This window comes from Panthera tigris, chromosome C2, assembly GCF_018350195.1.
Source record: "Panthera tigris isolate Pti1 chromosome C2, P.tigris_Pti1_mat1.1, whole genome shotgun sequence".
In the NCBI taxonomy this organism is placed as follows: Eukaryota; Metazoa; Chordata; class Mammalia; order Carnivora; family Felidae; genus Panthera; species Panthera tigris.
This window is the reverse complement of record NC_056668.1, coordinates 64,430,084-64,442,867: the sequence shown is the minus strand read 5'-3', so window position 1 is coordinate 64,442,867 and position 12,784 is coordinate 64,430,084. Positions and strand designations below refer to the sequence as shown.

The 12,784-nt window shown below is 38.8% G+C and overlaps 1 protein-coding gene across 10 annotated transcripts in view; it reads left to right on the top strand.

The window, feature by feature from the left end:
- IGSF11 (immunoglobulin superfamily member 11) overlaps positions 1-12,784 on the top strand; it is a 194,370-nt gene that overhangs the window by 167,925 nt on the left and 13,661 nt on the right. For 9 of the 10 annotated variants that reach the window (XM_042999161.1, XM_042999158.1, XM_042999160.1 and 6 more), the window contains 3 exons: positions 1,777-1,940; positions 3,350-3,557; positions 6,228-6,383. In XM_042999161.1, the coding sequence (XP_042855095.1) occupies positions 1,777-1,940; positions 3,350-3,557; positions 6,228-6,383 (528 nt within the window). The remainder of the gene's footprint in view (positions 1-1,776; positions 1,941-3,349; positions 3,558-6,227; positions 6,384-12,784) is intronic. The other variant, XM_042999162.1, reaches the window with a different exon arrangement.

Here is a 12,784-nt window from a genome sequence, read left to right as displayed (position 1 = left end):
TTTTAAAATTTTAACAAAATCCAACTTTTTAATTGTTTTCTTTTATGATTTATGGTACTCGTGACATATCTAAGACCTCTTTGACTAACCCACAGTCACAAAGATTTTCTTCTATGTTTATTTCTAGAAGTTTTATAGTTTTAGCTGTTATGTTTAGGTCTGTGATACACTTTGAGTTGATTTTTGTGTATCCTGTGAGGTAAGGGTCTGAGTTAATTTTTTGCATATTAATGTCTAATTGTTCCAACACTGTTTATTGAAAAGACTATTTCCCCCCATTTAATTGTCTTATACCTTTGTTGAAAGCATTTTACTATAAATATAAACAGAAGACCATGGGGGAGGGGAAGAAAAAAAAAGTTAGGGAGGGAGCCAAACCATAAGAGATTCTTAAAAACTGAGAATAAACTGAGGGTTGATAGGGGGTGGGAGGGAAGGGAGATCGGTGATGGGCATTGAGGAAGGCACCTGTTGGGATGAACACTGAGTGTTGTATGGAAACCAATTTGACAATAAATTTCATATTAAAAAATATATGTATAAATGTTTATTTCAGAACTCTAAATCCTGTGCCATTTATCTGGTGTTCTGTCCTTATGCTAGTACCACAGTGTCTTGATTACTATAACTGTATAGCAAGTTTTGAAATCAGATAGTGTGAATTCTGCACATTTGTTCTTATTTTTCAATATTATTTTGGCTATTCTCGTTTTTTGCCTTTCCATGTCTGCTAGAATTAATTTTTCAGTAGCTACAAAAAGCCTACAGGGATTTGAATTGGGATTGCTCTGAATCTATAGGTCAGTTTAGGGAGAATGGAATCTTCTAATCCATGAACATTGCATATCTATCCATTTTTGTGCTTATTTGATTTCCTTCATTAGCGTCTTACAGTCATTAGTGTTTATTTAAAAAAAATTTTTTTTAACGTTTATTTATTTTTGAGACAGGGAGAGACAGAGCATGAACGGGGGAGGGTCAGAGAGAGGGAGACACAGAATCTGAAACAGGCTCCAGGCTCTGAACTGGCAGCACAGACCCTATGCGGGGCTCAAACTCATGGACCATGAGATCATTACCTGAGTGGAGGTCAGCAGCTCAACCGACTGAGCCACCCAGGTGCCCCCAGTTATTAGTGTTTAGATCTTGCACATATTTTGTTAGATTTATATGTAAGCATTTAATTTTAAGTGTGCTATTATTGATGCCTTTAAAAAAAATCATTTTATTTCTCATCCGTCCTCACCATTTCAAGTTTTTTTTTTTAAATGTTTGTTTATTATTGAGAGACAGAGATAGAGCATGAGCATGGGAAGGGCAGGGAGAGAGGGAGACACAGAATCGGAAGCAGGCTCCAGGCTCTGAGCTGTCAGCACAGAGCCCAACATGGGGCTTGAACTCACAAACCTTGAGATCATGACCTGAGCCAAAGTTGGCCACTTAACCGACTGAGCCACCCAGGCTCCCCGTCCATTGCAAGTTTTGTTCAAACCCTATCAGTTAACTTCTCCCATGTATTTGAATCTGGCCAAATATCTGATATTGTCTTACAAAATAAAGTAAGTACCTGCTAATGTTTTTCATTTGTGGTTTCTAAGAGATAAAGGTAACTGTTTTTATTATTTCAAGTCAATGACTGGTTAGAAGTTGTTTAGTAAGATTATTATGTCAGTCTGTTTACAGTACTGATAATGTAAAACACACAAGCGTTTTCTGAAGAGGTTTGGTCTGTCAGGAAAGGGTGAGCACATAACCTCCCTGTTCTCTGCTTTGCAGGTGTTGCAGCTTCCCTGGAAGTCTCTGAGAGCCCTGGGAGTATCCAAGTGGCCCGGGGCCAGACGGCAGTCCTGCCCTGTACTTTTACTACCAGCGCTGCCCTCATTAACCTCAATGTCATTTGGATGGTCATTCCTCTCTCCAATGCTAATCAACCTGAGCAGGTAGTTCTTTTCCACTTCATGCTGCCTCTCAAATATTAATTTTTTCAGAAGAGGTGGGTAGGAAAGCATCCTGAGTATATATTTGATTTCTAGGTAGGATAAGATGGCACGTTCTGTGTGCCCATGCTGTTTTAAATCCTACTCCTGTGTTATTAGTCAACCATCAGAAGAGATTATCCTCTTTTTAAGAGACTTTCTTGTTTTAACATATGTCAGGGGAATCCTTCTAAAAATTTTACGTAGGAACCTGGAATTTTACCAAAAGGTGTTGCTGATAGGAAAAAGCAAGATAGAAAAAGTAACATATGCTTTGACAGGAAGGGACTGTCAGTAACACAGATGGATGAGAGTATGTTTTAGAGACAGTGATAATATTAAGGAAGTAACATTAGATAGTAGTACTTGGTTTATTTGTCTAATTTCACAAGTGTTTTTAAAATAAACACAGCCAGGCATACTAGCCAGCCTCAAAGAGTCTCAAATAAATTAAGGTACACAAAAATAGAAGCTACTACCTAGTAAACTGTCAATTACAGGTAAAAGACCCATAATTGATATTAACTGTTGTAGAAAATAATGCTCAGAAAATTAATGAATTGTAACCACAGTTACGCATTTATTCCCAAAGATAATTTATTACTGTTACGAAGCTTTTCTGCTTCAGTGAGCTTATTACTACCTAAAAATACTTGATAAGCTAAATTTTCTGATATGAATTCAAATATGTATATTTAGAAGCTTCTTTCATTTCTTTAGACCATGGAATTTTTCTAATTAATTAGACTAAGCCACTGAGATCATTTTGTTCAACCTTATCATTTTAGGAGGCAAAGAAAGACTTGAGTGTAGTTGCCCAAATATTTACAGATAGAACTGAAATAGAAGCAAGTTTCTCATTCTCAGCCCACAAGGCTTTTGGCAGGAGCGTTCTGAGTCCTCTCCCCTGAATAGTTAATTTTGATAATAGAAACGGACATAAGAATAGCAATCAGGGATCTGCAACGCTTCTTCTCTCTCATGACTAGTTATGTTCAGGTTGTAGCCATGATCTGTCCTCTTGTGGCCTGGTAAGCATGAGAATGGCAGTGCTAATTTTTTAAACTTTTTATTTTGGAATTATTTGAATAAAAATATTTATGGGCTGATAGGAAGATTGCACTAAAGACATTTTCTATATTCTGATGAGTTAGACAAGGAAACAGTGTTATTTTAATTTGGTATCTGAGAATTCAGAATCCCCAAATATGCCTGTGCACTGATGCTGTAGTAAAGGGTTGGGGACAAGTTTAAGGTAAGAAAGTTTTTCAATGTTTGATGCAGTCTACGATCTACCAGATAGTTACTGCTATGTGTTATGTGTCTAGAAGGGAATGTAGTGGCCAGTTTATTTATTTTACTTTCTTTTCCAGGTCATTCTGTACCAGGGTGGACAGATGTTCGATGGTGCCCCCCGGTTCCATGGTAGGGTAGGATTTACAGGCACTATGCCGGCCACCAACGTCTCTATCTTCATTAATAACACTCAGCTGTCAGATACAGGCACCTACCAGTGTTTGGTCAACAACCTTCCAGATAGAGGGGGCAGAAACATTGGGGTCACCGGTCTCACAGTTTTAGGTGAGTGGCAGGATGTTGCAGGCATCTTGGCTTTCCTTATGCTGTGACTGTACTCGAGCATACTTACTTTTGACCATCCTTCTACACTTTCAGTCTGCTAGCATCCTTTTCTTGATTCCTCTCCTATCTGCCCTGCCTGGACTCTGCGTCTCTGTGCTTTTTACGCATAGTCTTCCCATCCCTTTTGCCACTTCTGGTGGCTCCTTAAAGCTTCTTAAATGATTTGTCCTGAAAGTGGAGAAAGGTGGTAAAAAACACAATCACAAGTGGCCTCTCACTTTTCTTCAGTGTTTACAGGATAGGACTTAGCATTGAGAGCAAGTTAAGTCAAGAATCATTTATTTTCTGTACAAAGCAGAAGTTTCAGCACACGTGAGAAAAAATGACTGCTTCATGTCTACATAGACTGAGGAGACTCACTGCAGTTCTCGGCTTACCCCTCATGTCCTGGCATAATTTCAGTAAAACATCCTTTTTGAATGATAAATCAGATGATCAATTTGGTCTCAATACTGTATTAAGAGACTGTATAGTTTTAGGGCCTTTTTACAGGTGGCATAGACAATGTCTTGTCTCACACAGGCACTTTTTCTATTATACAGTATACTTACAATACGTCATACTAAATTAAGTCCATTCTAAACACATTTTGTTTCTCACTTCTGCTGCCTCTAAAATAAAACACTGCCTCCTAAATGCAGTTAAGTTCAGTTCACTGGGGGAGACCTAGGAGGTAGTTAGAGAAGGCTGATACTCTTGATTGTCCTTCACCTGTTTGGCTCAGAATCTCCTCCCTTATTCTTTGGCAAATTCTTGCCCTTTCTTTTCCCTTCCGTTGTTGAGGTACTTGAGGATACCATTTTCCTTCTTTGGGTGAGACTATGCGATAGCCATGGTGCCTTGTTTTCCTAGTCTTCAAACAAAGTAAGAAGACTAAGGACCAGATTGGAGATTTCTATCTTAGAAACACTGTAGTATATTCAGAATTGTGTAATTTTTAATTATGCAGAGGTTTTTACTAAATACAGAGATTTAAAAACACTCAAGTACCGAATATAGAGCACTAATGGAGTTTCAGTGTTTTTCTGATGTTTATACCTGCAAATTAGGTGACTGTCTTCCCACATTATCTAAGTTAATTTTTTCAATTTTTAAAAGAAGAAAAAAATCCTTTAATGTTTTTTATAGTTGATGCTACCTTTAAAGAATTATCTTGGGCTTCCTTTATAGCATCATGGTGGCAGTGTCGAAGGCAGTAATTGAGGGGACTGGTTTACCCCATCACAGCAAGTAGGATTCTCTGAGATTTTTTACTTTTCCTACCTAATACCCTTTTATGGTTCTCTCTCCCCCACCCCTTCCTTTCCTGGTTTCTCTGTCTACTGCACTTACCTTTTATGCATTTGTTCATTCCTTTTTGAAAGGTTGAACATATTTCTCGAAAAGTCGTTAGCATTACAAGTATACCATCATTGGATTCAGACTTTATTTCCTCCATCCCCCAACATGAGACTCCAAGCCATGGGGTTAGCTGATATTTTTATTTGCTTGCATTCTTACTACAAAGCACTGCCTTCTTCCGTTAGTGTTCTTCTTTCATAATTTTTAAATTTTGTGTCTTTTATGTGCTTATTTGTCTTAATGATTATAAAATGTCCACTGCATTATGATCAAGTAGTAGACACACTTGACCTTGACTCTAACTTCCCCCACCATAAAGCAGAATTTAGCATAAAGTAGGTCTGTCAGGTTTTTGTTTGTAAAGTAACAAAGAATCTTGTCAGGGTCGTCTTACCCAGAGAGTTGCTGGCAGGGTCAGTGGTTGCTCTTCCTTGAAATATTTTTTCTAAAAGTGGCTTCTTTCAGTAATGAAAAAATTTAATTGTGGTAAAATACACATGACATAAAACTTACCATCTGAGCCAGCGTGTAAGTGTACAGACCTGTAGGGATAAGTACATTCACACTGCTGCGCAGCCACTCTCCAGAACCCTTTTTATCTTACGAAACTAAAACTCTGTGCTCATTAAACAACATTTCCTTCTCCTCCCGGCCATTGGTAACCACTTTCCTATTTTCTGTTTGTATGAATTTGACTACTCGAGGTGCCTCATATAAGTAGAATTATTTATTGTTTGTCTTTTTATGACTGGCTTATTTCACTTAGCATAATGTTCTCAAGGCTCATCCATGCTATAGCACGTGTCAGAATTCCCTTCCCTTTCAAGGCCGAATAACATTTCCTAGTATGTATGTACCACATTTCGTTTATCCATTCATCCATCCATGGATATTTGGCTGTTTCTGTCCTTCAGCTATAATGAATAATGCTGCTGTGAACATGGGTATGCTCAGTCATGTTTCTAAAGGCAGTGTGTGGGCAGGAAGGACCTTCAGCATTCTTCTTCAGAGGAAGGAATGCAAAACGAAGAGCATAAGATTCCTTCAAAGTATAATGAAAGGATGCAGCCCCTTTTCCATGTTTGCCCCCTGCCAGCTGAAGTTGTGGGCCCTGACTAGTCACTGGCGTCACTCACGAGGTAGTCTTCTGGTTATGTGTTCTATAAACATTGTTATCTGAGGTTCCAGTGCACTGAATGTTGATGTCTCCTCCATCATCAGGTGGCTGATAGTAAATACGTACTCTATTCCTTACTCTTCCTATTGTAGTTCCCCCTTCTGCCCCACACTGCCAAATCCAAGGATCCCAGGATATCGGCAGCGATGTCATCCTGCTCTGTAGCTCAGAGGAAGGCATCCCTCGGCCAACTTACCTTTGGGAGAAGTTAGACAATACCCTCAAACTACCTCCAACAGCCACTCAGGGTATGTACGGTGTTGCTTTACCCATTTCATTAGTTACCATGCAAAATTCCAATTCTAAGACTCAATGAAATAATTAACTTTAATAGAGTTTGAAAAATAACACGCTGTGTCTGTAACTGCTGAAAAAGCTATCTGGATCATTTTGCGTTTTCAACTTTAAAGAGAAGAAAACATATCCTTTCTCATATGCTGCCGTTATGTATCTCATCCAGTGGTTACTATCTATGGAAATTCTGTTCCATTACAATGAGGATTTAAAATAGCTACTTGGTAGCTTCTTTATAGTGTTAACTGTAAGATGATCCTTGAAGTTTGTAACTGAGAATCCACTTCCTTCTTGAGGCACAACTGACTATTTTAGTATGAGAAACATCAGCACGATCATGAGAGGGTCAATCATCCTGTTTTCAGCCTCAAGTCTAAGTAGAGGAAGAAGATGGGAAAGAGAACAGGAAAAGGCCTCAGATCATGGGAGAACCAGGAGTTGATTATACCAGACAGGTAAAGATGGAGGAAGCATGAGTCTCATCGATGATTTTCTACACGTGAATCCAGCTATTTAAATTTGATAACAAAGGAAACACTCTTGAAAATTTAAGGAGAACTTATAAAATGAGGGAAAATTACAGAGTTTTATCTAAAATCTTCTATTTCAAGAAAATAAAAGTTAGCAGCCTTGAATGTTGCATCATCTGTAACAGTATTTTTCTTGTATACTCAGGGCTTGTAGCCTGTATACTCTTGTAGTGTTCTCAGGGCAAGTATACAAATCTTACGTTAAAAGAGTTGGCAGTTAATGAAGAGGCTCCAGACAACCTGAATTGTGCCTGAAATATGCCCCCATTGGTAGTATATGGCTGTCATGGAGATGGAAAGTCCTAACTTGTATGGTAAAGTTAGGCATGGTAAAGCACCAGGGCTACCAGCTCTGTCAGAGCCTGGGAGAATCCTGACAGAACTATTCATGGACCTTCCTATCATCTTTTAACTTACCTAGCCAAAATGTAGTATGTAAAAAAACTTCTCAGTGACAGCACGTAATAACTTTTGGGTTACTCTGATAATGATTACTGCAATACCGTTGTTCCCTGTGGATTGCTGAATTGCTAAATGTTTCAGCCACACTGTGGGCTGAATAGCTTTTCTGGTGGACTAAAGTGTTAATCTCTCCATTTACATGTAAGTGGCATGTTTAATCTAGCTCTTGTGTTGAAATCCTGAAAACCATATTTAAATTCCAGATTTCCTAGTAACTATTTCAGTGACAGTTTACCTCTCTGGGCTGGTGTTGCTTTTTTTTTTTTTTTTTTTTTTTTAATATGGGGATTAAACAATGTCATTTCCAAGATTCTTTGTATCAGCATGAGAGTTCTATGATTTATATTTAAAACATTTTGGTGAAATACTGGGTTGAGTTTGGAATTACAAATAAATGCTAAAAGTGGTTACTTGTATGTAAGTTGAGAAATACCTATAGAAAGAACCTTCCATACCTCTTTGTCTTTGAATAAGTGTGTATTAGTCAATTTTTTTTGTGTCTTCTGTATAATTTAAATATTTTTTAGTACTATATGAAAGTGATCTTGAATGTTATTGATGAAAATGTTTATCTTTTGTAATCCAAACTCAGGATTCATTATCAGAATTAGTTTGAATAACTTCATTTATCACACTAATGCTCACTAAGTGAGTCAGATTTTTTATTTAAATTTGCCTCTTGGGGGGCGCCTGGGTGGCTCAGTTGGTTGAGCATCCGACTTCGGCTCAGGTCATGATCTCACAGTCCATGAGTTCAAGCCCCATGTCAGGCTCTGTGCGGACAGCTCAGAGCCTGGAGCCTGCTTCGGATTCTGTGCCTCCCTCTCTCTCTGCCCCAACCCACTCACATTCTGTCTCTATCTCTCTCAAAAATAAATAAACATTAAAAAAATTTTTTTAAATTTGCCTCTTGGTACTGATATTAATAAGATAGATCTCAAAATAGCATATAATCCCCAAATAACTTAGATTTTTTTAAAGATACTTTTTACACTTATTTATTTTTGAGAGAGAGTATGAGCAGGGGAGGGGCAGAGAGAAAAGGAGACAGAGGATCCGAAGTGGGCTCTGCACTGACAGTCTGATGTGGGACTCGAACTCATGAACTGTGAGATCGTGATCTGTGGCGAAGTTGGATGCTTAATCGACTGAGCTACCCAGCCACCAAATAACTTAGATTTTAAAAACACTTTATTAATATGTTTGCAGTTGCTTAATATAAACTCAAGATGTATTCTCTGTGAAAAGAATATTTGACACCAAGGGAGGGTACTCCAGAAGTCAGTTAGTGACAGGGTCATAATATTTGGGGATTAGAATTGTCCTTGTGTGTAGGGGCTAGTTTGAAGGAGCTCCTTCTGGTTACATCTTGGACAGTTTGAACATTAAAATAAATATATAATCTGTTGAATGAAATGAAATGTATTTAGGAAATATGAAGTACTTAGTTTGGTCTGTGCTTCTGAGGTCTGTACAAATGACCCATGTTCCATTAAGTTTCTGGGTCTGGTCCCAGTTCTCCAGCCCCTGCATTGGTGGTTCTCAACTGGGACATTTTCAGTTGACATTTTTTTGGTTGTCAGAGCTGATAGGATGGTGCTACTGGCAGCTCGTGGGTAGAGGCTAGGGATGCTGGTAAACATCCTATAATGCACAGGAACAGCCCCTGCAGTAAAGAACTATCTGGCCCCAAATGTCAGTGAGTCAGTTACATTAATATATTTCCTAATGTTAAATATCCTCGCATTTCTGGAATAAAGTCTATATGATTGTGATTTTTTTTAAAAAAACTTTTTTAACATTTATTTTTGAAAGAGAGAGACAGTGAGGAGGGGAGGGGGGTGGAGAGAGAGAGAGACAGACAGACAGACAGACAGACACAGAATCCGAAACAGGCTTCAGGCTCTGAGTTGTCAGCACAGAGCCTGATGCATGATGTGGGGCTCAAACCTATGAATCATGAGATCATGACCTGAGCTGAAGTTGGATGCTTAACTGACTGAGCCACCCAGGCGCCCCTGATTGTGATTATTTTAAATAAATTGCTCCATTTGGTATGCTAACATGTTAATAGAATTTTTGCATTTGTGATCATAAGTGAGAATTGTCTACGATTTTTTTTTTCTGTTTTCCATTGCCCTGGTTCAATTTTAGTATCAGATTATATAAGGGTCTCATAAAATGAGTTAGGCAGTTTTCCCTCTTTTTCAATTCTCTGAAATAGTATGAATAAATTGGAGATTAGTGGATGATTTTGTAGAATTTGCCTATAAAAGCTTTGCCCTGCTGTCTTGTTGGTAGATTTTTGACTCCTGGTTCAGTTTTTCTAATGGTGTAAGTTTTAGATTTTCTGTATCTTCTCTATTTTTCTAGGAAACATCTTTTTTTTGGTCTGAGATTATACATATTAAATTAGTCGTAATATCTCTATATGAAAATAGAGTACAGGTTCTGGAGTCAGAGGATGTGGGTTGGAATCCTGGCTGCAGGGATGGCTGGTTATGTGACCTTGTGCCTTAGTTTTCTTACATGTAAAATGGGCAGAATAATAGTAATTGCCTCACAGGCATGGAATAAAAATTAAATGAAAACATGTAAAACTTTTAGAACAGCATCTGGCATGAATATGCACTTAATAAATACTAGTGTTTATAATACCATTAGTTTTATTATTCTCTTATGTATTTAAAAACTATTATATTCCCCCTTTCATTATTAATTGTTAATGCTTTTCATCTTTTCTTTTTGGATCAATCTTGTTAAACCAAGCTTTTGGTTTTATCTGTTCTTCTGTATATTGATGATAATTTCTGTTCTTCATTACTTCATTCAACAAATACATGTTGGGTACCTACTAGGTTCTAGACACTGTTCTAGGTGCTGGAGATATAGCAGAGAACAGAACAGAAATGCTTCTTCCCTTGATAGAATTTACTTTCTAGTGGGTGGAGATAGAATATAACAAATCAGTAAATTGCAGTTTATTACCAGGTGATATCTTCCGTGGGGAAAACATAAATGAGGGTAAAATGGATTTGTTGGGGCATAAGGAGCTGCAGTGTTGAATAAAGTGCTTAGGGTAAGCTCACTGAGAGGATGATATTCTAAGAATGTAAAAGTGATGAAGGAACGAGCTATGTGAATATGGGTGCTGGAGAGCATTCCAGGCAGAGGGAACAGCCATCTGAAGGCCCTGAGGCTGGGGTGTGCCTGGTGTTTGGGATCAACAGCAAAGAGGCCAGCATGTTTGGAGTAGAGCGAACAAGGCAGAGAATGGTTAAGAGCTATGGTGCCCAGTTACAGGTGCTGGGGTGGAGACACAGGCACACCTCACACATATTGTGGTTGTAGTTGCAGACCACCACAATAAAGTGATTAGCACAGTAAAGCAAGTCAAGTGAATTTTTTGGTTTCCTAGTGCATGTAAAATTTATGTTTACACTGCAGTCTGTCAAGTGTGCAATAGCATTATGTCTTAAAAAAACAAAGTTATGTGCCTTAATTTTCTTAAAATTTTTTTTCAGTGTTTATTTACTTTTGAGAGAGAGTGTGAATAGGGGGAGAGGCAGAGAGAGGGAGACACAGAATCCGAAGCACAGGTCCAGGCTCTGAGCTGTCAACACAGAGCCCACGTGGGGCTCGAGCTCACGGACTGTGAGATCATGACCTGAGGTGAAGTCAGACGCTCAACCGACTGAGCCACCCAGGCGCCCCTTACATGCCTTAATTTAAAAGTACTTTATCTCCTGAAGCCAAGAGCACACTGTATCCACTGTGTGTTAGCTAATTTGAGAATAAATTATATTTTAAAAATAAATCAGATAAAAGTACTTTATTTCTAAAACAGGCTAACCATCATCTGAGCTCTCAGTGAGTTACAGTCTTTTTGCTGGTAGAAGATATTGGCTCGATGTTGATGGCTGCTGACTGATGAAGGTTTACCAAGGGCAGCAGTAGCCTTATGAAATGTATTTCTTAAATAATAAGACTTGAAAGTCAAAATGATTACTTGATCCATGGGCAGCAGAATGGGTATTGTGTTAGCAGACACAAAACAACATTAACCATGTTGTTCATCTCCATCAGAGCTCTTGGGTGACCAGGCACGTTGTCAGTGAGCAGTGATATCTTGAATCTTTTTTTCTGAGCAGTAGGTCTCAGCAGTGGGCTTAAAATATTCAGTAAACCATGTTGTAAACAGATGTGCTGTCATCCAGGCTTTGTTGTTTCATTTATAGAGCACAGGCAGGATAGATATAGCATAATTCCTAAGGGCCCTAGGATTCTCAGAATGGTAAATGAGCATTGGCTTCAGCTTAAAACCATCAGCCGCTTTGCCCCTAATAAGAGGGTCAACCTGTTCTTTGAAGCTTTGAAGCCAGGCATTGAGTTCTCTCTAGTTATGAAAGTCTTAGATAGCATCGTCTTCCATTGGAAGGCCATTTTGACTACACTGAAAATCTGTTGTTTAGTATAGCCACATTTATTAATTATCTTAGCTAGATCTTCCGGATAACTTGCTGTAGCTTCTACATCAGCATTGCCGCGTCATCTTGCACTTTTATGTTACGGAGATGGCTTCTTTCCTTAAACCTTATGAACCAACCTCTGCCAGCTTCCAACTTTTCTTCGGCGGCTTCCTCACTTCCTCAGCCTTCACAGAACTGAAGAGAGTTAGGGCCTTGCTCTGGATCAGGCTTTGCTTAAGGGAATGTTGTGGCTGGTTTGATCTTCTGTCCAGACCACTCAGACATTCTCTGTATCAGCAGTAACACTGTTTTGCTTTCTTATGATTCATGTGTTCACTGGAGTAGCACTTTTAACTTCCCTTAGGAGTTTTCCCTTTCACTCACAGCTTGCCTAACTGTTTGGTGCAAGAGGCCTAACTTTTGACCTGTCTAGGCTTTCAACATGCCTCCCTTACCTAACGTAATCATTTCTAGCTTTTGATTCAGGGAGAGACATGTGACTCTTCCTTTCACTTGAACACTTAGAGGCCAACACTTGAAGGGCTCCTGGTTAACCTGATTTCAGTATTGTTGTGTCTCAGGGAATAGGGAGACCTGGGGTGAGGGAGTGAGATGGGAGAATTGCCAGTCATTGGAGCAGTCGACACACACATACATTTATCCAGTAAGTTTGCTGTCTTATCTGGGTGCACTTCGTGGCACCACTAAACAATTACAATAACATCAAAGGTAACCATGACCAACGAAATAATAATGAAAAGGTTTGAAATATCGTCAGAATTACCAAAATGTGACACAGAGACACAAAGTGAGCAGATGCTCTTGAAGAATGGTTCTGATAGGCTTGTTCAACCCAAGGTTTCCACAGACCACCAATTCATACAGGCAGTATCT